At 45.0% G+C, this 26,164-nt stretch overlaps 1 protein-coding gene across 2 annotated transcripts in view; it reads right to left on the reverse strand.

The window, feature by feature from the left end:
• Window positions 1-26,164, reverse strand: part of NEK7 (NIMA related kinase 7) — a 92,968-nt gene that overhangs the window by 37,803 nt on the left and 29,001 nt on the right. For both annotated transcript variants that reach the window (XM_066379880.1, XM_066379879.1), the window contains exons 2-5: window positions 20,798-20,882; window positions 10,555-10,695; window positions 3,059-3,121; window positions 1,508-1,618 (exon numbers count right to left, since the gene is read on the reverse strand). In XM_066379880.1, the coding sequence (XP_066235977.1) occupies window positions 1,508-1,618; window positions 3,059-3,121; window positions 10,555-10,695; window positions 20,798-20,857 (375 nt within the window). In that variant the 5' untranslated portion in view covers window positions 20,858-20,882. The remainder of the gene's footprint in view (window positions 1-1,507; window positions 1,619-3,058; window positions 3,122-10,554; window positions 10,696-20,797; window positions 20,883-26,164) is intronic.

The following is a 26,164-nucleotide window of genomic DNA, read 5'->3' on the forward strand; positions in this document are numbered from 1 at the left end:
CATGCCAGGCTTCTAGGAAGCCGGCCTGCTACCTCTAGTGACAATCCAGGAAGCTATACAGTAACTTCTGTGACAATCAGCTACAAATGGACAAGGAAGAACTTCCTTAATAACTCACAGCCTAATTTTTGTCCCTGCTTCCAACTCAGGACCAACCAGAGAAAGCCAAATATGCACCTCTAGATGATACAGGAGATGCCCGGCTGCCCTAGCTGATACAGGAGATGCCTGGCTGCCCTAGCCAATACAGGAGATGCTCGGCTCGTAGCTAGCCCACCTACAGTGCCTCCAGGCCCACAGCTTATAGCCAGGATACCCTGGAACTTCCTTCTCCACTATAAAGACCTCCCACTCCTCTGCCTGCCTGTGAACTCTGCCAGAACGTTAGTGGCACTGGGTACCTCTCTTGCTATCAGAAGCTCAGAATAAATAGCCTTTTTTTTCTTATTTGGTTGGTTTTCAGATTTCCACACTGTTCAATTCATCTTCCAGAGTACAAGCTTGGCATATCGCCAGCCAAATAAAGACTATCATTCCATCATCCCTTGCAGCTCGTCACGTTCATGACCCATGAGATAAAACTGAAAAGGCTGTGTGGTGTCACCCAGTAATGGGCCTTAGGAATCAGCCAGCAAGTACACTTTGTCCCTTCAGGTTGGGATGGTGACTTGGTCAGCTGTCAAGAGGGTTGGTCTCTAAGAATTTGATAGAACAGAGCTGCTGTACTAGCCCCAGAATTTTACAAAACAAAGAGATACACGCACAATAATGATACAGCAGCAGCTTCCACTCACACTCTTACTATGTGTTCTAAGCTCTTAGCAAATATCAATTAATTAATTAATCATTTAAAATAGCCCTATGAAGTAGGTTCTATTATAATTATGATGATGATGATGATGATGGTTTTCAGAAAATGTGGCACACAGAAATAAGTTGCCCAAGGACAAGCAGGTTTTAGGGTATTGTAATTTGGGGATTTCTATGACATAGTTGAACATAACCCCAATTAACATGCCTTTAGAAAAGAGTGTTAAATCACTGTTAAGTGGTCAAATCAGGGTTTGATGTGCAAGGTCTGGAAGCAAAGCCCACTTTCCTCTTTGATGACCCCTCCCAGGAATGGTCAGGCTGCCCCAAAATTGCTTCCAGCCTTGCCTGCATGATGCCCAGAGACACAGGAAGGAACAAGGGCAGTCTGCTCACAGAAATTCAGAGGCAGGGTTTCACCTGTAGCTCACAGAAGACAAGTCTCCTGGTCAGTTTCTAAGCTGGTTTTGGAGTGTTCGTGCCCCAGAGCTGACCAGCATGGACGTCCCCTGGTGAACCAGCTGCACATTCAGAGGTCCCTGCCACCGCCCCACCCCATTTTATCACACGTCCACGAGAGATTAAGAAAGGCAATGTGGTCTTAAAGCACCTGACGTACATACCTGTATATCTAACAAACAACTCTGTCAGTAAAAGTAGATCTTTAGAAGGTTTTTTGTGTTTTTTTTAACCTTACCTTTATCATTCTGGATAGATCGCCAGCATCTGCTAACTCCAAAACTATGTTGAGTTCATTATCTTCAATGAATGATGCATAGTATTTAATTACATTTGGATGGTTGAGTTGCTAAAGAGAAAAAACAGGCATCAAAAGTCCTTATTATAAAATCCCAATAGTTTCATAACTTAAGAACAAACGTAGTTCCTGCACTTCATTTTTAAGTTACAGGAATTTTAACACAACAGTGTATTTTTCTATAATCTTGAGAATTTTAAATCAAGTATTGTAATTACTGGAAGTAAAACCAGGTGTCAATTAATTTCATTTTAATAGCCTTTATTAGAATAAATTATACACTTAAAAATTTAAAAAGTATTGCTATGTCTGATAAACATATATATATTATATATATATATAGAGAGAGAGAAAAATGAATGACATAATTAAGTCATCAACTGCTAAAAATTATATCCTTCAAAATGAGAACTGGCTTCTCAGGGCCCGCAATGGTAAATAAAGTTTTTCTTTTTACTTCTATAAAAGTTAGAAAACAAAACAAACAACATTTAAAATTTTTAACAACTGTCATCTGATATGTTATAACTAAATGCTGCTTTTACATCAACAGAAATATACTGAACTTACCATAAAATCACCCTAAAAAAATCTCAGCATGTAGAAATATATGAAATCTATACACATTTATGACATTTTTGTACAATTTTTTTTCTATCTTTAAACAAGTTAACACAAGACAAATACTTTCTCAAAGAACATTATTCAAAAATTATTCTAAAGAAAATATACATGAATTTCTTCTCTTCTTTCCACTTGAGTGTTTTTCCCCCACAAATTTCACATATATATTAAACTAGTTACTCATTTTCTAGGAAGAAACTACAAATAACAGGACAGTGAAAAAGCATCGTTCATCTGATCTCCTTTTATCACTTTGGGTCAATCTGACTGATGAGACACACACACAAAACTGCCCGGCATGCAGAAGAGCAGAGCCTCATCTAAACGCTAGGACACAGGCTCGGCTCGGCTCGGCTGCTGCACCTGCACACAGTGGGCAGGGGCTATCTCGCTCCTGTGCTCTGAGAAATGAGATGCTAAGAAGCTAACTCAGACACACTCCCTACATCACCTCCCTAAACCTGGAAAGAAGATACAAATAGCATTAAGAACATGGGAGCTTCTGGATTAGCCCACGTTTTCAATACATCATGTCTTGAGATAATACTACTATGCATTTATATTACTTGATCTTGACAATCTGTCTAATTGGGATAGTCAGGAAAACAATTTCTTCAATGTTTTAGGCCCATTCTATCTATTTCCCAGTTTGAAAACGAGAATAAAAAAGCAAATCCTACCAAATGTTCCAATTAAATTATTTTACAATGATTCCAAAAGGTAACTATATTCTTCAAATATACTGAGATTCAAACTTATAGTTACTTGAAATTAGAGGACCATAAGTTATCTTTAAAATCCTTTTGTTTTTAAGTGTAATGTATCAACATATTCAAAATGGTCAATAGTTGCTTGTTGGGCATGTACCTTAAGAAGATCTATTTCTTTGATACAGTCAGCACGGGCTTTGGCATCCATTAAATCAAAGATCTAAAAATAGAATCCAGAATTATTTAATAAAATAATAATCTGTGGTTCAAGTTACCATGTAGATATATTATAGTTTATACATAATCATATACATGCTAAAAAGATTTTATTCCCTATTAGCTTTTAGGAGCTGCAGAGATCTGTGGGTATTTTATTTGATGTTACCATTAGAGCTTACATCCCCCCCCCCCCCAGAGTCAGTCGGTACTAAACAGGAGACAAGAACAATCAGATATTTCAAGTTTTCAGTTCAAACAGGACAGGATGAAGTTGTGATCGTTAATACAAAAAAGAATAGTTAATCTAGTATGTTGAATGATTATCATGTGTTAAATAAACTACGTCATTCAGTACTCATTTAATCCTCATGGGGTTATCAGCACTCCCATTTTACAGATGAAGAAGAAGAGCAGGTGTAGAAAGCAGGGAGAAGTCCGCACAGCTAACTGATGGAGCAGCCAGGACCCACTTCTGAGGTTTATCCAACTATAAGCGAGGTTCTGAATCCTGAACCTGCACAATCCGGTCACGTCTCATACGTTTGAGGCTGGCCCTCCTGACAGGTAATAGCTTTCCAAGGAGGAGAGATTGGTTCTTTGGAGAGAATGGTGACACAATCTTACTCGTTTCAGGTATAAAGCACAGAAATTATATATACAGTATAACACATCAACAGATATATCTGTGAATTAAAATTTCATGGGGAAAGTTAGAAAAAAAATGTCTGAAAAGGCTCCTTGGAGAGTGACAATGAAGAAAAGGATGGGAAATATGGTCTCGTGAAAAAACACAAAAATAAGCCTGACCTGTGGTGGCGCAGTGGATAAAGTGTTGACCTGGAATGCTGAGGTTGCCGGTTCAAAACTGTGGGCTTGCCCAGTCAAGGCACATATGGGAGTTGAAGCTTCCTGCTACTACCCCCCCTTCTCTCTCTCTCTCTCTCTCTCTCTCTCTCTCTCTTCTCTAAAATGAATAAAAAAAAAAATAAATCATACAAAGTATATTTAATATCTCTGAAAACAAATTTCTCAATGTTCTAAGTATGGAAAATCGACAATGAGCCAAAGCAATAGCCTAAATATTTTCTTCAATTCTTTATTTATTGCTTTTAGAGAGAGAGGAAGAATAAAAGAGAGAGAGAGAGAGAAATATCAGTTTGTTCTTCCACCTATCCATGCCTTCACTGGTTGATTCTCGTATGTGCCCGGACTGGAGATCCAAGCCACACCCTTAGCGTATTGGGTCAACGCTCCAACCCACTGAGCAACCAGCCAAGGCTAGTATCCTGAATATTATAGAAAAAATCTGAATAAGTCAATACTACAAGCTGATTAAAACTGTAGTTCCATAACAAAACAACTTTAATGACATTTCTAGTCATCAACTTGATCAAGTCTTCCTGATGCCAACAGCTAGCATTTTCCAGAAAAAGCAGGTGTGCACCAGCAAGGAAGGCAATGGTAGAGTCTTTTTAAGTCCAGCAGGAATTACTAAACACTGACCAGAGGGCACAGCTCTCCAAACCTGCTGTGATGATCCTCGCCTCCTCAGGAGCCGGACCAAGGCTCAGAGAGGTTAAGTACACATTTATGGTTGTGACACTGGTCAGTGATAGAACCAGGACTGAACCCAGCTCAGTCCAGCTCCAGGGTCTGTGTTTTCTCCACCGGCCCCGGCTGTTATGAAGCCTAACGCTTAAACAACTAACCCTTAAGTTCTAAAATACATGTGTGTGCAAAGTATAGTAGCCGAAACCTAAACAAGGCCTCCCATGTAGGAAGGGGTCGCATTAGAGCCGAACCTAGAAAGAACTGCAAGGTCCTGCCAGCCAGAAGTAACGTGGAAACAGCTACAGAACAGGGGGCGTAATTACAGCTCCTGAGAGGCGACTTCGGCTCCACACCATTCTTACTATGCGCGCGTGCGCGCGCGCACACACACACACACACACACACGGTTCTCATGTTTCTTTCATTCAAAAAAAATACGTGGGAAGAATATAAAATTTTAAAACAAAAATAAATCCATACACTCACTCCCCTAAACAATGTTGGCCTTTGATCACTTCCTTCTATTTCTTGTACAAACATATGTCTGTTACGTGGTGACACTAACAAGGGCATATGAAGCAGGATATACTTTCCCACCTAATGTTACAGAAAAACACTTCCTATTTCTACGGTCTTCAACTTGCTTTGATTGTACTGTCTCTAATGAAAACTTCAAATATCAAGTTTATGTTTTTCAAGTTTAATGTTAAACAGCTGAGCACTGCATAGTGTTAAGATTTGAAAAAAAAATGCAAGCTCATATCCAGTTAACGACTTACAAAACGAGACATAAGCTGATGGTCTCGCCCCCCCCCCCCACCTTCCACTTAATTCGAGTGACAGAAGAAGCTGTCCGTGTGGCACACGCATCAGAGAGAGGAGCGTCTTCCCAGTCCGCAGTGATGCCAACTCTCTGAGCCACAGGGAGCTTGTTAATGGCTCGGGGTTCAGGAGGGAAGAATGGAATGAAGCAGAATGGAAAAGAAAAGGGTAAGGAAGAAAGGACAAAAGGCGGCAAACCACTAGCAGAAAGTTTACGTAAAATATCAGTAAGGAATTGTCTGCAACCATCAAGCCCTGGCACATCTCGCAGCTGGGTGGAACAAGAGAATACACCTGAAGCAAGCGGACACTAACGCAGGGCTAACGGCACACGGCCACCTGTACTGAAGCTCGGACCTCATGAAGGACTCACAGGAGGAGAAGCCTCACAGACAACAGTGCTCCTGAATCCTCATGGCTTCACTCGATGTGTAAGGCTGACATAGACAAGTGTCCCTGTTCACGCTCCTGCCTCTGTCCTTACAAAACCACGCTGACTTCTAACTCATTATCAGGCTTTATTATAAAAGCCAACAAGAGACGCCCCTGTCGGGAGCAGAGTGCGGACCTGGACACAGAAACTGCACACCGGTCAGGTGCCGCCTGAACACAGTGGAGGCCGGGCCCCCGGGGTTGAAGGGCAGAGAGCACGGCTTTGGACACTCAACTCAGAGATGCAGGCAAGCACAACACACTTCGGGCAGAGTTCTCACAGAAACAAGCAACACAGAGAGTTTGCTATGGAAAGGTATAAGCTTTGAACACAGCAATTTCCCAAAGAGAAGCTACTCCTTCCCAAGTACCCCAAATGACACCAGGAAAGCAATGTTACTACGTAACACGCTAAACAATAATGATATGAATGCAAACAGGAAATATTGCACCTGATGTTAGTTACAGGAATGAAACACACACGCACACAGACTACTTAGCCCTTAAAAAAAATCAGAATGGCAAGAGAAACCACTGATTCCAGCCAAACCCCGGATGCTGATACTATTCTCAGGAAATAGGAGTCACATGGGGACTGCAGAGAACTCAGATGTGGGGAATGACAAAGCTGGAAATGTCTCAGACCTTGAAGGAATTCCCGAAAACTTTTTTTTTTCCAGGAGATTGAGAAAGGGTAATTCTTATACTACTGATTAAAAATAAAGAAGTCACTAGCCTGGAGACACATATTCATCTAATCTCCCAGTAATCAATGTCTTGATAACGGAAAACTATTTAAACACAAGACAGCGAGTGAGATGTGCGTGAGATGTGTACTAGAGCCTTAGGAAGTCCTAACTGGACACAAGACACCAAGACGAACATGCTCGCTGCAGAAATCGTCACTCTCCAAGTTACAATCACAAGGCTTTAGAATGACAAATTGACTTTTAACCAAAAGTCACTCCTCAAACCCAGAGAGAAACAAGCCTTGCTTGGCACATTTCAGGCAAAACTGAATTCTGAACCAAATACAGTTCTAAACACATTCCATTGGAAATTCAGAAGTATCTTTCTTTTCCTCTCAGCCAGCAAGTCGAGACAAAATAAAAACTAAACCTTCAGATTAAATCACTCCCAGACACGGATTCAAATCTGTCTCGTTCCATATGCACGAGAAGGCAACACATGTGGGAGAAAAAGAACCTGGATTTTGGAAAAATATGGTTCATAAAATATTTATAAGTCTGTCTTTAGAAGCTATCTTTTTCAGCTCTACCAAAGTTCCTTTCAGTTTTTAAATTTAGTTTCTACTTAGTCACAGCAAAGCTATTGGTAGTGTTCAGACAAGTACAGGCTGACAAGTTCATGGTATTCTGTGAATCATCTAAAAAGTTCTCCTCTGGCATCTTCAAATTCTGCCAAAATTACAGATGACCACTGCAGCTAAAGAGGCTAATGCTGGGTGTCCTTCAAGAGGAAAGAGAGGCCTTCAAATGAACTGGGCAGGAACGTACTTGAAAAGGTGTGTGTCAATTTGTTAAACAAAAAACACTTAAAATGTAGCAGCAAGAGTACTTAAAAATTCACACACATAAGAGAGTTTGACAAACCTGGTATAACTCACTTTAAATAAATCTCCCATCCATGGGGATCATAACCAAGGATCCTCTGGGTGCCCCAGCTTCTCAGAGCCCAAGCAAATGAGTCCCTTTGATGCGGCCTCAGCCACCCCCTTTCTGATCTCAGCCCCAACAGCGCCTCTGTTCACCCCAATGCCCCTGCCTCTCCTGGCCCTGTGCCCCGACCACGCGTCCATCCCTCTGCCCCGACCACGTGTCCATCCCTCTGCCCTAACACACGTCCATCCCTGTGCCCCAACCACGCGTCCATCCCTGTGCCCCGACCACGCGTCCATCCCTGTGCCCCGACCACGCGTCCATCCCTGTGCCCCGACCACACTTCCACCCCTCTGCCCCGATCACGCATCCATCCCTCTGCCCCGACCACGCGTCCACCCCTCTGCCCCGACCACGCGTCCACTCCTCTGCCCCGACCACGCGTCCATCCCTGTGCCCCGACCACGCATCCATCCCTCTGCCCCGACCACACTTCCACCCCTCTGCCCCGATCACGCGTCCACTCCTCTGCCCCGACCACGCGTCCATCCCTGTGCCCCGACCACGCGTCCATCCCTCTGCCCCGACCACACTTCCACCCCTCTGCCCCGACCACACTTCCACCCCTCTGCCCCGATCACGCATCCATCCCTCTGCCCCGACCACGCGTCCACCCCTCTGCCCCGACCACGCGTCCACTCCTCTGCCCCGACCACGCGTCCATCCCTGTGCCCCGACCACGCATCCATCCCTCTGCCCTGACACGCATCCATCCCTCTGCCCCGACCACGCGTCCATCCCTGTGCCATCCCTGTGCCTCGACCACACGTCCATCCCTCTGCCCCGACGTGCGTCCAACCCTCTGCCCTAACCACGTGTTCACCCCTCTACTCCAACTGCCTGATGGCCCAGACCCTCGCTTCTCTCAGACGTCCTCTATTAATGCACCCACCGCTCTGAGCTACAAGTTAAAAGGCGTCAGGGGTGAACACACGATACAGTGTCCGGAGATGTGCTATAGAACTATGTTAATCGGTGTCACCCCAATAAACTCAACTTAAGAAAAAGGCCTCAATTTCTTTCTTGGGGATCCCTTAAGGTCCCAGCAATGATGGTACGGAACTAGATACCTGTTTGCACCACTGATTGTTCTGTGACTGAGGAAACCTCTGTTTGAGAGGGGCGCCTCTGACTCACTGCACCAGCACAGTGACAAGCTTCCATTCAATAGGCTCCCTCAACATTAAAAAACCTCTCAGGATAAGCAGAAAGCCCACCTGTCATTCAGGTTTATGAGCCGGAGCTCAGCACAGCCAGCTGGGCTCCACAGTGAGTGCACAGGTGGAGAGGAGCTGTAAGTGACAACATGGGTGTAGGAGGAGCAAGCAGCCCCATCTCAGAGTGGTGAGGACCACTGCAACAGAAGTGGGCAGAGAGAGGCCACCAAGGGGACCAAAGAGGGGACCCTGGAGGTGGAGGAAGCCACACACACATGGACACAGACACGGACACAGACATGGGGGAGGGGAGGTGGTGTCAGAAGCTGTGTGCTGAGGCAGCTGACCACACAAGTCCAGCAAGCAGGTCATCTGCTACTGCTCTCGGGGGAGATGGGCTGGGTGGGAGACATGGGCAGCTCCAGGAAGGCAGGGAGGGGGGGTCTCACCCAGGGTACCAGGGAGTGTGGGGGGGCATCTCACCCAGGGTACCAGGGAGTGTGGGGGGGGGCGTGTCAGGGGCAGCCATGCAATTGTGAGACAGCAGAGAGTGAAACCCCCGCACACAGGAGGGGACATTCGCTGCTAAGCGTGCGTGCATGTGCGCAGGCGGTGGCTGAGGCTGGGTAATGCTTGACTTCCACTGTGGATACCCTCATCAGCTGAAAAGAAAGGAGACCAGTTTCACAGGTGTCCCAGAGAAAGGATACCAGGACTGTAGAAGGCGGAATCTCGGGGTAGCAGTGAACAGCAGCACCTTACTGGGACAGGTAAGTGGAAAGGGATAAGGCCAGAGGTCCTCAGAAGCAGGAAGACAGTTCTCTAGACCAGAGGGCAAGGGAGCACCGGGTGGTGGGGCGGGGCCAGTTTCAGGGTTAGGGCCGCGGGGAGAAGGAGCGGAGCCTGAGCAGGAAACAAGAGGCAGGTTCTAGAACAGGGGTCGGGAACCTTTTTGGCTGAGAGAGCCATGAACGCCACATATTTTAAAATGTAATTCCGTGAGAGCCATACAACAACCCATGTACGTTACGCATTATCCAATAAAAATTTGGTGTTGTCCCAGAGGACAGCTGTGATTGGCTACAGCCACCCGCAACCATGAACATGAGCGGTAGGAAATGAATGGATTGTAATGCATGAGAATGTTTTATATTTTTAACATTATTTTTTTTTATTAAAGATTTGTCTGCAAGCCAGATGCAGCCATTAAAAGAGCCACATCTGGCTGGCTAGCCATAGGTTCCCAACCCCTGTTCTAGAACAATGCAAATGCAGCAGGGAGGTCGAAGGCGAGAGGGCAGTCCTCTGCCTGCATCTTCTCCAGCTTCCTTCACTCACTGAGCTGTGGTCTCTAGTTCATTCATATGCCTCACCCTAACGCTGACTGCTGTGTGCTAACACAGGTGACACCTTCCTCACTCTCCTTCCTGTCCTCAAGCCCAGAGCTGCACAGCTCCAGGGAGCACACAACACCCAGTTCATGTCCAGGGAGGAGCAAGGTGACAGAGCAAGCCTGCCTCGTGGAAGCCAGGCTGTGACAGCTTTTCTAGGCTCACTGTGGCCATGACTGAGTCAGTGTGAACAAACCCAGAGGCAACAGTAAAACGGAACTTAACTCCCACTGTGCACTGCCCTCAATTCAAGCCTGGAGGGCACAACTGTTATTCTTCCCCAGAATTCCCACCACAAGACGTAATGTTATTACCCAATCCATCAGGACAAACTTCCCTATCCATGATTGATTATTCATATGGATAATGTCACATTGATGTAGAGAATTGAAATCATCTTACCTGCACCTTTTTTAAAGCTACTGGTACTCCATCCAAGAGACAGGCTGCTCTATAGACTTCGCTAAATTGTCCGCGACCAATTTTCTTTTCTATTCGAAAGTTGGCTAAGGTATTATAGCCCATATCCGGTCGTAAGGCTTTCTGCAATTAAAATAAGTCAGAAAAATTTTCATTCACATGATATACACAAGGACTGTATTCACATAAGCGGCTGAGCCCCACGGTGAGCCTGCAGACATGCCTTCATTCAATGGTGGCCGATGCCCCTTTTGGCCAGGCTCTGCTCTCCCTGCCGCGGGCCCAGCCATGAGCCACAGATGATCTGCCCTCCCAGAACTTATCCTATGACTGGAAGGCAAATAATAAACACAGCAAATGTGAAAATAGATACACAGTACATCAGGTAGAAAGGACTCAAAAGAAAAAAGAAATTAAGGAAGAAGGATGTGAAATGTCAGAGGACGAGGAAGTTTTAAAATTTTAGACAGGAACTCCTATAAACTGTCTCTTGTTCACAGAACATAATCACGTCCTATGCAACCTAGTACTTCTTTGATAATTCTTTTCTTTTTTCAAAGTAGCTTTGAATGAAAAGGGATAAATATATACTCATTTAGCCCAATGGGCCGCCTAACACATGAACACCTATGAGGGTCCCGACACTCGTTTACTTTCCGCAGAGGACATTTCCAGCGGCAAAAAGTTCAGTCACATCACCGCTTTTTTTTATAAAGACTTTATGTTTTTAGAGCAGTTTTAGGTTCACAGCAAAATTGAGAGGAAGGTCCAGAGAGCTCCCTTACACCCTTTGCCCCCACCCCATGCAGAGCCTCCCCAATGTCACCGTCCCCACCAGATGGCATATTTGCTACAACTGATTAGCTGACACATCATCATACCCCGGAGTCCCCAGCTGACATTGGGGTTCCTGGTGCTGTAATTCTACGGATCTGGACAAATGCACAGTGACGTGTGTCCATTATCGTATTACACAGTATCTTCACTGCCCTAAAAATCCTCTGTCCCACTGGTGCTGTGACTGTCTCCCTACTTTTGCTTATCCTAGGTCACATCGTTGGGGTGACATGGTCTATAGACTTCTTTCCTCAGTGCATAATTACATTTTTTAAACAATATGGTATCTTGTTCATGGAGAAGTCATTTCCTTTTATAACTAACACATTTCAGTACTTCCTATGTGCGGATGCTAGCAAAAAACTCTGCAAAGTTCTGCTAAAGTCGCACTGTGATTCAAACATAGTGTTTCCCAAAAGGAGGAGAAAGGAGCAGTGATGTCTGTCACTTTGCACGGCTTCTCTTCTAACAGTCCAAAATACTGTCACTGAAAAGTGTCATTCTTCTCTTAAGACATGCACAATAACCAGACTACAAGACATCTCAGACATGCATTTCATAAATGAGACCGTAAGTGATTGTCATAGTGGTACCATAGTCCACTGTGGTACCTCCAAATTAATAGGTTGTGCATATTAGGACTTGATACACCATCTAATTTGATTTCTCATGACCTTCCAATAATGCACATTATGGAAACAAACCTATGTCTCCCCGAGTTCCAAGAACAGTCTTGGCTCTCCCCCAACAGTTACTAAACAAGGGCACCTAACCTACAACCCAGTATTATGAGACCCTAATGGTAACCCCCTAATATTTTTCAGTTTCAAGTCTTGGAGGAAAAATGAAAGACTGGGAATAGAAACACGGGTTAAAAATGAAACTGCAAACACGTATATACCACACTAAAGAATAACAAAATAAAATAAAGTTATCAAATGAAGGGAGACAATGTACCCTGCTGTTTAGTTACAAGATTTCCTTTTGTCCTCACAGAGATGAATATATACATAATCGTCACTGGGACAAAACAGGAGCCTTCGCAACAAAGCCAACCTACAACGTAACTCTTCTCCCATTGACTCAAGGGGCTAATTAGTAGCAACTGTTATAGTTGCTTGACTTTCAATAAAAGTATTATTTCAAGAGGAGAGACTTCTTTAATTGCCTGTGCTTTTCTAAGTAATGCACCTGTTATTAAGCAGCCCACGCCATGTAAGACACAGAGCCCCTCTCTCCAGGGTCGGTGCAGACCAGACCGCACTTCCTGACAACAGTGTCAGTCTCCACAGTGAGCTACAGCTTCATCACAGGGACACTTCCCCATGGTCCCCACACTTTTACTGACGGGGAAGCCCGTCCTCTGTCAGCATCATGACTGACAAACATGCACGGGAACCGCTAAGGCAGTGCGACAGCCACATGCTGAGCACAGAGTCTCACTAATGTGTTCTGGCATGCAGGTCTGTAATCGCACATTTACATATGCAATGACCTACATTTGCATGTCAGATCACACACAGTCTGGGTTTATTAGGACTGGGCACCTCCCTGTGCGTGGCGGCCAGAGTCGCAAGAGAGGCCGGAGGGCGGTATGTTTTGGCAGTGGAGGGATGAACTGCCACCAAGGATTAGGCTGAGATGACCGAGCATTAGACACTTCATTAGACGTAATCTGTTTAACAGTGGGCAGTGTATGTAAACTTCGCAGCCCATTTGTGGCACCTCTTCCCCCCATGGCCTCTCTTCAAAGGGCAGTGTGTCTGAGTGACAGCCTGTCTCATCTGCTCTCATGTCCTGTCAGCCAGTGTAGACATGGCGAGCTGACACGAGAAGGATCATAGCTGCACATCGCCACTACCCTCGGTCTCTTTGCTGCACTGCAATTTGTATAAACACAAGCTCATGCGGAAAGAGGTCTCCTCTCAGAGACTGTGAGACAGGTAGGTAACACAGACCTCGGTGACGACACTATTAGACTGTCTTCAACGCCACACTTCATGCTGACAGGAATATCCCATTGCAGGTAGCACTGTGCTAGGTACGCTCAACAAAGATAGGGTCATCAATGAGTGCCCACTCAACTAAAGAACTACTTTTAGGAAAAGCCATGTTCTCTTTTTTGAATGAGTTCCAATTCCATATATACATACATATATATATATAATATATATATATTATATATATATATTATATATATATAAACTTTAAATATATATTAGTTTAAATCACATTTATAATGGAAATTTAAAAATTCAGCTAAATAAAGAGATTCAAATCAGGATGAATTATAACCAAATAAAAATCACTAAATGGCCTTTTCTCTGTTCTCAATCTTGTGTATAAACTAGGTCTCAGTCACCCGCAGTCCCTTAAGGACCAGGTATTTTTCTGAGCTGTATGAGTCACCTAAAGGACCTTCAACTTTATAAAAGTAAAACTACTGGTCTGCTTCTTATGCTACAAAGACAGTGTGCCTTACAATGACAGAGAGCTCTTAGTCAAGCCTGTACCTGGCCTTGGGCCTCAGCCACCAACCACACCTCTGTTCTCCAAGTGCGCCATGCCCCGGCCTCACTGTGCTCGTCACTGACTCTTGCCCACGGCTTTGGGATCGCCCACCTTCACACCAGCTAGCCTCCCTCCTCCATGAGATTTGGTCTGGCCCAGCTGCGGACCGTCCTCTCTGGCCCACAGGGCACTCCCTGGCTCTGCCCCGTGCGTCCATCGAGCACAGCCAACAGCCACCCTGCAAACAGCACTAAACCAACCACAGGCACTGCACTCTGTCTGCGTCTCACTGTAGGTAAGCTCTTTCTTTACACGTACACACTTCTCCCTCCTTATACTGTGCTTCTCAAAAGCAGAATCCAACTTTTATCTCTGTATCCAGAGGGATGAGGTAGCCCGACATGAAGCAGACAACATGTATTTCCTAAAGCTGTGAGTATAAATGTAAGGCCCTCAGGAATGTCGAAGCCCAGACAACTCTGTGACTGCAGCTACCCCAGGTTCCAAGTGACTCTGGGGCAGAGCTACCTGCGTGTGGGTAAAAGTGCAGACCTGCAAGGAAAGCCCACTACCTCTGCCTCCAACAGCCTCCCCACAGCTGACACAGAGCTCCCGTCGGTCCCCAGCATTCAGAGACTTTAGGAACACTCCACTGTCCCCATTACAGGGACATAGGAGCACACCGGTCACTGTGCTTCCCATCAGTCCTGCTCCAGGGCCTGGCGAGGCGGAGTTACCATACGGCCCAACAGAAAGGGCACAGGTCTGGAAGCGGTCGGCACAGCGGGGCTCAGAGCCCAGTCTGATGCCCAGCATCCTCCTGAGCTGGGTGAGCGACCCAAGCCTGGTTCCCCACTTCTGTAGGGCAGGGTAAGCCCCTGAGGACCTGGGCCTGTGGGGTAGTAGTGACTGTCAAGCACCCAGACAGAACTAGCACTCGGCACATGTCAGCACTGATTGTCACTTGCCCTCCTCAAGGGCCAGCAGGGATACCTGTCCACCAACCCCCTTGTAACAGGGCTCTTGTGTGTGCACAGACTTCAACTGTGAAGTTGACACAACTGTAGTCTTCCACTACCTATGTGACATTTCCCCTGTGCCAATGGCCTGCTTACTAGGAGGTCTAAGTACCACCCACTGTTGGGCTCCGCCTCCAACTAGGAGACCCCATTTCCATATAGACTGGCTTCCTAATTCAGGAATGAAGACAGTCTAACCCCTTGGGTACAGGCTACCTGAGTGACAATGTAGTAGATCTATAGTTATTCTGCCCCCAATCCTTTTAATAATAAAACTATGTTGGGTGGCAACTGGGTTATCTGGCAGGAGCATGCTGAGAGTTTAAGATCACAGGCAAACAAGAGGACACTGGTCAACGCCCAGGAACCTCGGGAGCTGGAAAATGCTTGCTCCCCAGACAATGCGGATTCATATTGTCTACAACTCCTAAACAGAGACTGTTTTCAAACAGATTCATCTTTAGGAAAAATCTCAAAACGTAACTAATTACCATGGATCACGTAAGCCTACACATTGCTTCTTAAATCTATTTTTTTTAATTTATTTATTTACTTTTTTAGATTTTATTTATTCATTTTTATTAGAGAGAGAGGGGAGAGAGAGAGAGGGAGAGATAGAGAGAGAACAGGGGGAGGAGCAGGAAGCATCAACTCCCATATGTGCCTTGAACAGGCAAGCCCAGGGTTTCAAACCGGCAACCTCAGCATTCCAGGTTGACGCTTCATCCACTGCGCCACCACAGGTCAGGCTACACATTGCTTCTTAACAGGACTTTTATTTCTTAATGACTATGAGACACCCACAACTTTTTACTTAAAGGCATAATTAAAACTGATTTTGGAAACATTTATATTCCACTTTTGTGGTAAAGTATTACGTTCAGATCTCTTGAGAGATCTGAAACTATAAACGAACAGGGTCATATTATAAAAAGCAACCTGAAATCTAGGAAACAAAATAGATATTCAAAATCACATGTGACAAGGAAGAAATCTACTCCCAGAGTACCTGGCCTAGCTTCAGGGTCCCGGGTCTTCCTGGGGCTCTCATGTGGTGCGGGGCACACTCAGACCTCCCGGCAGGCTAACTGAAGGGCTAACTTCCACCTGGCGGCCTATGTGAATGGCTTCCTTCTCATGAACACTCTTCCCTTTAAAAGAAAATTCATCCCGTTGTGCTCCCCTTCTCGCAGGCACAGACTCCTTGAACAATTCCCTAGGACTACATTGATTAATTTGCTTAACACTTGAAGCCGAGGACATTTACCAAGCAATGAGATAACGTTATGATGATGATCCTCTCTGGGGAAATTAAGAGAGTCATCACATGGACTGAACAAACTCCCCAGAGAGGAAATTATGTCCTCGTAATTCCTAGCGGTATTGTTATCAATGATCTAATATACAAGCCACTATTAATTATAAGTTAGCATCATTAGTAAGGTTTACATTGTCATCACAATCATCTGTTACTGGTGACTTTCATATTACCCATCATGCAAATTAATGAATTACTCTATATTTTTATATTAATGTTGTTGAATTTCTCCAAAATTTAAAAGTAACAAAACTTCAAAATGCTCTTTGATTTTTATTTGTCAATAAAGCTCATCCTATGATCTTGAAACAAATATCAGTCATCTCCAAACTACACAGAAAAGAATACACTTTGACAATGTCTAACACAACTCTATCATGTTATTTGCTACAAACCTCACTGTAAACCAAAAAAGCAAAACACCACCACACATACACACAGAAACACCACAGGTGATAACAAAGCCAAATTGTTCATGCTTCTTCCCATTTAAAAATTTTTTTTCTCTAAAATTTCTTGGCATGTTTCAAACGTAACCTATTCCTATAATATAGATACTAAGTGTTGGAGATTTACAGCAGTTTGAACAATACACTATTAATCATTATAACCGGCTTTTTATCAAACAAAAGAGGGAATTCACTATGGCATAAGAAAAATGAGTGACCAAATATAACCAATTATCTACTTAAACATTGATAAGACCCTGGTATTTGTATCATTTAATCATCATTAGTTATACAACCCAATATAATAAGTTCTATACCCAATAACAGCGATAATCGTGCCCAGCTCATCATAAGCGTTAATTAATGACAAAGACCCCATCTCTCCCACAATCCCTGGCAGCTCTTCCTGGGAAAGGAAAATATGGTGAGAAACACAGACAAGGACAGAGACAGGGAGAAACAGAGGGAAGGTTTTCTAAAATATGTCCCTTTACTGCACAGATATTAACTGGGGAGGAGCTTACATATATGCATACTATGACGATGACAGGGACAAGCAGTATGTACTACTATCCGGCGGGTGTAAGGACTGTGCAGAGAACAAGTGGATGATGAGTTCAGATGGGGCACTGAGGGGGACCTTGCTCAGAAGCGACATTTACGCTGAGATGAAGGGACTGGGAGGGAAGGAAGGGTCTGGGAGGGAAGGAAGAGGCAGGAGAAACAGCAGAAGAGAACATGTAAACTGAAGGAACGAGCTTGCCAAGCTTGAGGACCGCCCAGACACTGTGGGAATGAGGGACGTGGGGATAGCGATGGGGTGACAAAGCCACACGTGCAGGACACCGAGAGCAAGGAGCACTGTGCTGTGACCCACACGAACAACATGAGCGTGCGGGCTGCGTGGACAGGGAGCCATGAGGGGGGCGTGTGGAGCAGGTGTGGATGCAGGGAGACTGGACACAGGTACAAACTTGCCTGGGTGTCACCATGCGGTGTGGGCAGCGGATGGGATGGCGTGAGGGGAGAGGGACAGGGGACCAAGGGTAAGTCACAGCTTCTGGGTGCGAGCACCGGGATGGAAACACATAGGTCACACATACTGGGACACATAGGTCACAGGAGAAGAGCTCTGGCAGGAAACAGGTAATAACAAAAGCCTCTAGTGTGATGCAGAAGCAGCAGTGGGCAGAGAAACCTGTGGGTGGGACCAGTATGGGAAGAGCATCACTAACGCCCCACACTGACATCCAGGTCAGCTCTGCATGGTGCAAACCAGTCTCTTCGTCCATGGTTAGGAAAGTGAGGCTCACAGGTGTGACAGAACTTGGCCTCCATCCACAGATGCAGGTGGGGACCCGACAGTCCCCCCTCAATCTGACCTCAGAGCTCACACTCGGATCTGACCCTGGACTGAGCAGCAGGAGGTCCCTGGGACAGGACAGGGAAGTGTGGGCAGTGTGCTGGCGAGGACGCTCACCTGGAGCTCACTTCAGAGTGAGAAAGGACAAGCGGGAGACAAATGACAGGCACTCTCTCTGGGACTAAAGCAATGAGAATACACAGCAGAAACGTCTCAACCTGTCCTGCCAGTACTTTCTAGACTCTAGTGGGAGGACTCAACAGAAATAAGGAAGGAGAACCTGAGAGAAAAAATTATCCTTCAGTTCAAGACAATGACAGCAATGCAATAATAATAATAATAATAATAATAATAATAAAGATACATAAATCTCACAGTCTCACACTGTAAAACTTAAAAATAAATTCCTACTGTTCCAAAAATGAGGCCACCTGTTATGCATCATGGGGTCAGAGTGTCCTCTCTGAACGAGAGAAGGAAGGCTGTGCCAGGAGCACCCACCCTACTGTCCGTCAGGGACTCAGAGGCTGACCACCACTCTGCTGTCGGCATCACAGAAGAGGGCCGAGTCGCTTGCTGACCACACGCTGCCACGTCATGCCATGGCTCAGGCCAGTATGGGAGGAAACAGCGGCAGGCAGTCGCCTCTGTGCAGGACCACGCGTCCCAAGCCTGTTGGAATAACGATGAGAGCAGCACCCCTTCTCACAGATGTCTTCAGCAACAAGGCCTATAAGTGTCTGTGCAGTGATCTTTCCCCCGTGCCTCACACCCTCACTCTGACTACAGAGAGAACAGCCTCCTCCCTCCCCTGCCTGCCACCTGCAGCCTGAACAGGATGATACTCCAGCAGGGACTGAAGTCCCCCCATAACGGAAACAGCAGCAGGAGGCAGGAGTAGAAGGAACAGTGTGAAAGGAGGTGGGAACCACACACAGCGTCCTGAGACGCACACTGCATGGTGCGACGTGTCTCAGGAAAACAATCACTTTCATTTCTGAAATGTTGGAACTCCTTCCACCCCCCACCTCTCTGGCTGGCGAGCCAGTAGGAGGCAGAACTGAAAGTACTTGGTTTTCTGAGCTTTGCAACTTGGGGGCTGTTCAAAACTGTGAATTTCAAAATTGTAACACACACGACCTCATTTTTGGAAGTGCTTGCTTCCTCAGCTGTCTTTACTGGAGACAGTGTGACAAGAGACGGTAGCGCGTGTGTCTGTGTGTCAAACTGGCACAAAGTCATGTTTGTATCTGACAGATGCTGCTTCCTATAATCCTGAAAATTTATGACCACAACACCAGAGATGGAGTTCAAACCTCAAACAACCATCCTATCTAACCAGTGGAGACACTGCCTTACTCTAAGCAGAAGGGTCTCTTTCTTGAACACAGAGAATTCAGAAGGGACAACAAAAAGCCACACAGAACCCAGCGAGCTGAAGGGCACACTGAGACTGCTCTGCCTGCCGGAGTCCTGGCTGGCTCTGGGCACATTCATGTCGAGCCCCTGCCCCACATCAGGGCTGCACGGCCACAGGGTCCCCTCCTCGGTGCAGGGTACTCTTCTCAACTCAACAGGAGAGAGGAGGAAAGTGTCCACAGGAAATGGCACGAAGGTGTCAGAAATACCAGAATAGACTGACAAAGAATGTATAATTAGGTTTCCAAGCAAAGCTATTAAATTAAAAAATGGGGGAGCCTTCCTGATAGAGATGGTATTCTAGATGGTCTTTGATAGATGGGCAGGATCTCAAACGCTGGAAAAGACAGAAGGTCACAAGGAACAAAGTCAGCGGCAGGCAGGACAGTTTAGACAGGTAAGACAGTTAACTCTGAACTGGACTCACAGACATAGATTCTGGGAGAAGTCGCTAGGTGGGCTGAAAGAGAGAAAGATAGGGTCCCATTGCAAGGATTGCAAGGAAGCTTGGAAAACACAACGCCCGAAGTCCTCCTCTGGGAGAGTCAAGCACATCAGGGTACAAGAGGCTCTGAGGAAGAAACATCATAGAATGTAACCCACGTCTCCCAAACCCATCTGACCACAGAACTCATTTGGAAAACCTATCAATTCTGCACACAATTTCTGCATTACTGTCTAAGCAAAACCGAGACAAGAGTAGCAGAGGAAAACAGAGACACAGTGCAGAATGCCTCCACTGGCAAACAAAGACGCAGCCTCTGGCAGGTGCACCAGATCAAGGTGCCACCGCAGGAAGGTGGTGCCAATTCCCCATAACGGCAGCCTCTGCAGCTAACGCAGGACACTAGATAATTAAGTTCAGTGGTGTAGGTGCAGTTTTTACTGAAACATTCTTCTTACTCCATGTTATGTTATAAAAAACCAAGCAACTACATAACAGGAGAAGCACTGTACCAGTCCGAGAGTGAGAAGAGTGGCTTTGATGGAAGGCAGTGTGGACAAGCAGGGTCACTGGCCACAGCAAAGATGGGCACAAAATACAGGCACACCCTGGGTACTACCCTCTGGCCTTCACTTCCTAAGCCTAAGAGTAACCCTCACAGCCCACAAGTCACTTTTTTTTTTTTTTCATTTTTTTACAGGAGAGCTAAGTCTTCTAAAATACTCTCTGAAAATATAAACAGTTCTGATTGTGACTCAGGCACTCATAATCAGCATATGGGCTCCTTCCTTCACTTCCTATGGGAACTGGGAGTGCCACACTAATGCAGAAGTCTGCCCTCTGCCGCCCTCACGAGAACATTACCTGCGGCTGGAACTGAGGAACAGGTGGCCCTTGCGTGCCTTGTGATTGTTCATCCATCATCTGAAGCAACAGCAACTTGAGAGCTCTGCAAAAACACACAGACAAAATTTAAGTAACGACATCATTACCAGGGTGTGTTGATCATCAGGCACCAGAGAACTACCTAGCACTTCAAAAACTGCCATCACTAGCCCCTGGCTCCAGCCAGCCAACACCAACAGTCATGGTTTCACCGCTTCTGTACTCCAAGGCAGCATTCTGTGCTTGGCAAACCCGAGCCTGTGGGATGAAATTCTCCTTCCCCATTAGGCCTCATGGATCCTGGAGGCTCCGCCCTCCACTCCCCACCCTGAGGAGGAAAAGGCCATAGGAAGCTTCCGGCAACTACACTCGGTGTCCAACAGGCCTAAAATGCGCCCCATGGTCATGTTCTACTAAGGGTGGTACTTAGCTCTGCTTGTTCAGTTATAATGCAGACTGTGATTTTTAGGTCTGAACTTAAAGGCCAGTTCTCATAGGAGGCCATTTATTCTTGTAACTGTAACATTCATTCCACTAATTTCGCACACACAGGCTGAATATCAGGTGCGTGCCAGGCCCACACAAGACACAGACACTGAGCTGCAAACAGGGCATGGGCCATGTCCTCCAGAAGATGCTCCCACACCAACCCCACAATGCCAAGTGTCCAAGCTCTCCACAGCAACATCGTGTGGGCCCAAACCAGGATCCTCCGAAATGGAATTAGCTGGTGGGGAAACAAACAGCCTCACTTCACTGTCCTCTTTAAAAAATAACAAAAATATTCTGGGCGTGGGTCATTGTATTACAAATATTTTCTTCTATCCTGTGTCCTGTCTTCTTAAAACCTTCCTGATGCCTGACCAGGTGGTGGCGCAGTGGATAGAGCGTCGGACTGGGATGCCAAGGACCCAGGTTCGAGACCCCAAGGTCACCAGCTTGAGCGCGGGATTCAAGCTGGGGCATCAGTGGTTTCATGAATAATGACTTAGTGGTATTGCAGAAATCATGCCCATCCTGCAGACCACACGAGAGGGGGTCAAGGACCACACCCCACCCTGTACCCCACCATCCTCAGGGGAGCCAGTTGAGTCAAACACCCAAATCCATTCTTCATTCTTCCTTTACCCACATCTGCTGCTCCCGCAGCCACACACCAGTGACTGCCACTGGTTCTATTTCCAGAGTCCCTCAGGTCTATCTGTCCACTGTCTCTCTCAGTACCGGCACAACCTGCAGCAGGGGCCACTGTCTCTCCAGCAGGGACTACTATAGCAGCCCCCACCCTGGTCTCTCTTCTCCCACCACACTCTGCACATGAGATTTTAAAAACTTCTAACAATGTAAAGCTTAGAGTAAATCTGATTGGACAATAAATGTATGTTCAGATTCTATTCATTTCAAAATACTTCCTTCTTCAAACATGCACTTTGATGATTCCATCACACTACATAGTTTCTCTATAACCAATTCTTGACACAACATGAAATTTTTTTATTTTTTTATTTTTTATTCAGTGAGAGGAGGGGAGACAGAGACAGATTCCCACATGCTCGCCTACCAGTATTCAACCAGCAAGCCCCCTACTGAGCAATGCTCTGCCCATCTGGAGCATTGCTCCACTGCTTAGCAACTGAGCTCTTCTTAGTGCCTGATGTGGAGGTCATGGAGCCATCCTCAGCACTCAAGATGAACTCACTCCAATCTAGCCATGGCTGCAGGAGGGGAAGAGTAAGAGAGAGAAGTGAGAGGGGGAGGGGAGAGAAGCAGACTGTTGCTTCTCCTGTGTGCCCTGACCCAGAATCAAACCGAGGACATCCACACACGGGCCAATGCTCTACCACTTGAGTGACCAGCCAGGGCCACATGAAATCGTGAAATCTTCAATGTAAAAGCTATGCACATATAAGTCTAAAGAGAGATTTCAGATAAAAGCTTTAGAAGTTTTTCTTTTTTTTTCTTTTTTTCTTTTACAGGAGAGTCAGAGAAAGGGATAGATAAGGACAGACAGACAGGAACGGAGAGAGATGAGAAGCATCAATCATCAGTTTTTCGTTGCAACACCTTAGTTGTTCATTGATTGCTTTCTCATATGTGCCTTGACCGTGGGCCTTCAGCAGACTGAGTAACACCTTGCTGAGCCAGCAACCTTGGGTCCAAGCTAGTGAGCCTTGCTCAAACCAGGTGAGCCCACGCTCAAGCTGGTGACCTTGGGGTCCTCCACATCCCAGTCCGACGCTCTATCCACTTTGCCACCACCTGGTCAGGCAGAAGTTTTTCTTTTCTTGATTTTTTTAGAACTCTGAAGAGTTGAAGCATAATAATTCAAACTTATTTAAGATTTTCCTTTTCTTGAAATGAAGGTACCCTTCACTCATCAAGGTTATTCATAAAATCTCAAGTTGTAAGTAACATCTAAATAATCTATGAGGAAATAGAAATCAGCTATACATCATTGCAAAACAGCTACAACTTATGAATAACAGTAATGAGGATCAGCCGTATTAAAACAGCAATACTACTTTAGTACAAAAGAGAGTCATCAGCTTAACCCTACATCCCATGTGACACCTATATACTGAAAAAGGGTATCATGGAAATTTTAGAGTGACTGATACTTGATACAGCCTAAATAGTGAAATCCAGAGCTAAATATTTTTCTTGGTCCCAAACTCACCATTCAGCAGGAATATTTCTGACCTCACCCTCTGGTCTCTAATTTAACTGGCTGAGTCATGCAGTATTTCCCATCATCAAGCCAGTAAGATTTCCATATCAAACAAGAGAAAGAGAAGTGAGCATAAGTACCAGAATCAATAGTTCATTCATACATTTCTGGTCATTATGAGTCAGTTTTCAAGAGCTACTAAGATAACTATTGGGTCTTTGAAGAGAAGGATTTGTTTCTCAAGCACCCCAACCTCAATGTTTATAGTGAAAACCATGAAAGTGATCCAGCACCCATTCTTGGTTTCTAAATGCCATTCTCCACTCACAGGACTCAGGGCTCCCAGGAGATGTCTGGTGACAGGGCTGGGGCTAGGAAAGTATACACTGAGCCCAAAACATTCTATGGTGCCAGAAAATAAGTCAGTGTGTAAAGAACAGTGTGGACGTGTCAAAAGGACCCAGCCAGCTTGAATGGGTTCCCACTGGCCACATTTGGAACCATTTAAGAGTAACATTATAATCCATTGAATAAAATAAAACTCATGAGTCAAAAAGATAGAAAACAATAAACAGTGGAAAAGGAAGAAGTTACTCCTTACTAGATAATGCCACGTAACAAAGAATAAGTGACAGAATTTAAAAATCACTATTTGCCAGTCTTCAGGGAAATAATTGATTCAGGCAAGAATCATCAATGGATGCTAATCTAGTGGAGCAAGTCAATGACAGTGTTTCAAAGTATCCCCCCCACACACACAAAAATTATTTATTAATTACAAAGAGAAAAGGCAATCTTACAGTAGAGAACCTAGCACACCTCACCTTAGCCAGAAAACTAAAGTTAGATAGACATCACATACTTCCAAACATGATGCACTTAGAAGAAAACACTTCTGTGAGAATCCTGCCAAAGCTGCAAACCCTGATTTAAACAGAAGGAAACACACATGACCTGAAATTAGGGGCATCTACATATCCAGCGTATGGATGTACCAGCTTGTTTATCCATTCTCCAACCCAAATACATTGCCATTGCTTCCAGCATGGGGCAATGACAAATAAAGCCCTATAAACATTTACGTACAGGTTCAAGCCTTCATTTTATTTGAGTAAATAAATATCCAGGACTGGGACTGCTGAGGAATATGAGGTTTTACTCTAATTTTACAGGTCATCCTGTATCCCACACATCTCCCTTAAGGTCTCTGATGATTTCCTTAATCGTTCTTGTACTGTTACTAAGTTAAGGAGATTACTGCAAAAGACTGAATATATTTGCCTACTGGATTTGTATTTTTTTAAGTCATCGAGTGAGAGAGAGGGAAATAAAAGCTAGCATTTCCAATAAAAATTATTTAAAAATTGAGCAATGTAATGGACCTTCCAATTTTATAGAAAAGTAGACATTACCTTCCTATGACTATTCAATGAACAAGAATAGATCTAAAGTAAAACAGCTCATTATATGCTGAAGGGATGTAAATGCCATACTTTCATCGAAAAGTTAAGCCCATTATAGGGACCAATGTTTCCTATAAGATGCGTATGGCTATTAACTAGCCAATAGGCATGGAACATCGAAAAAAGTACAGCACGGAGAACCAGAGAAATCTTTCAACTGTTAAATGTAAGCTTTTTTGATTTGGGATAATTTATGTGGATTTTTTTTCAAGACACTGAAATGAAGAAAAGTTCACAACATCTTTTTCTTTGAACTAAATGTTGTTAGGGCCACTGCTACACTTGAGACATGCTCTTTGAAACACAGACCATCTCCTGTTGGGGTAACACATGTAAAGGAGAACTCTGCACAGAACGCAGATGCCCCCTGCATCACCCCGGAGAGCTGGTACATGCAGAATCTCTGCACAGTGACAAAGCAAAGCCTCACCTCAGTGCAAGGTTTGATTACAGGCTGTTGACACCTGCTGGTTCAATTTTATCTTCCTCCTTAATGAACACATACATGTTAAGGGTCTTAGACACAAAGGCTTTGTAGACCAATAATCAAGGGACCAAGGACCCAAATCACGCAAGAGCATACCTCGGCCAACTCACCAGTTCCCATGTCCTGCAGATTTACTGACATAGGTCTTGCGGATTTACTATAACTCAGTGCACCGTAAATGTACTTAACACAGACTTCCTATTACCTAATATTTTCATTCTGCCTTATTTTTTGAGACTAAAGTTAAAACTTAATTTAAACTTCAAAAGCCAGTAGGTGACGTCATTAGAAGCAAAAAAACAAACTAAAAAGCCAAAATATGGAAATATCTAAAATTATTATACAGGGTAATTTTTATTTGTTTTCACAAATTAAAATCCTATACTGTATACTTGTAAGCTAAGATAATAATACGTGGCCCTTACTAAACCCTCCAAATGTTACTCTCTTCCCTCTCTCCTTTCCCCTAAACCCATTATATAAAAACATGGCATGGCCCTGGCAGATAGGCTTAGCAGTAGAGCACTGGCCAGGTGTGTGGAAGTCCTGGGTTCGATTCCCAGTCAGGACACACAGGAGAAGCAACCATCTGCTTCTCCACCACTCCTCCTTTTCTCTTTCTCTCTCTCTCTCTCTCTCTCTCTCTCTCTCTCTCTCTCTCTGTCTCTCTCCTTCCCTCCTGCAGCCATGGTTCAAATGGTTGGGGTAATTTGGCCCCAGGTGCTGAG

This window comes from Saccopteryx leptura, chromosome 1, assembly GCF_036850995.1.
Source record: "Saccopteryx leptura isolate mSacLep1 chromosome 1, mSacLep1_pri_phased_curated, whole genome shotgun sequence".
In the NCBI taxonomy this organism is placed as follows: domain Eukaryota; kingdom Metazoa; phylum Chordata; class Mammalia; order Chiroptera; family Emballonuridae; genus Saccopteryx; species Saccopteryx leptura.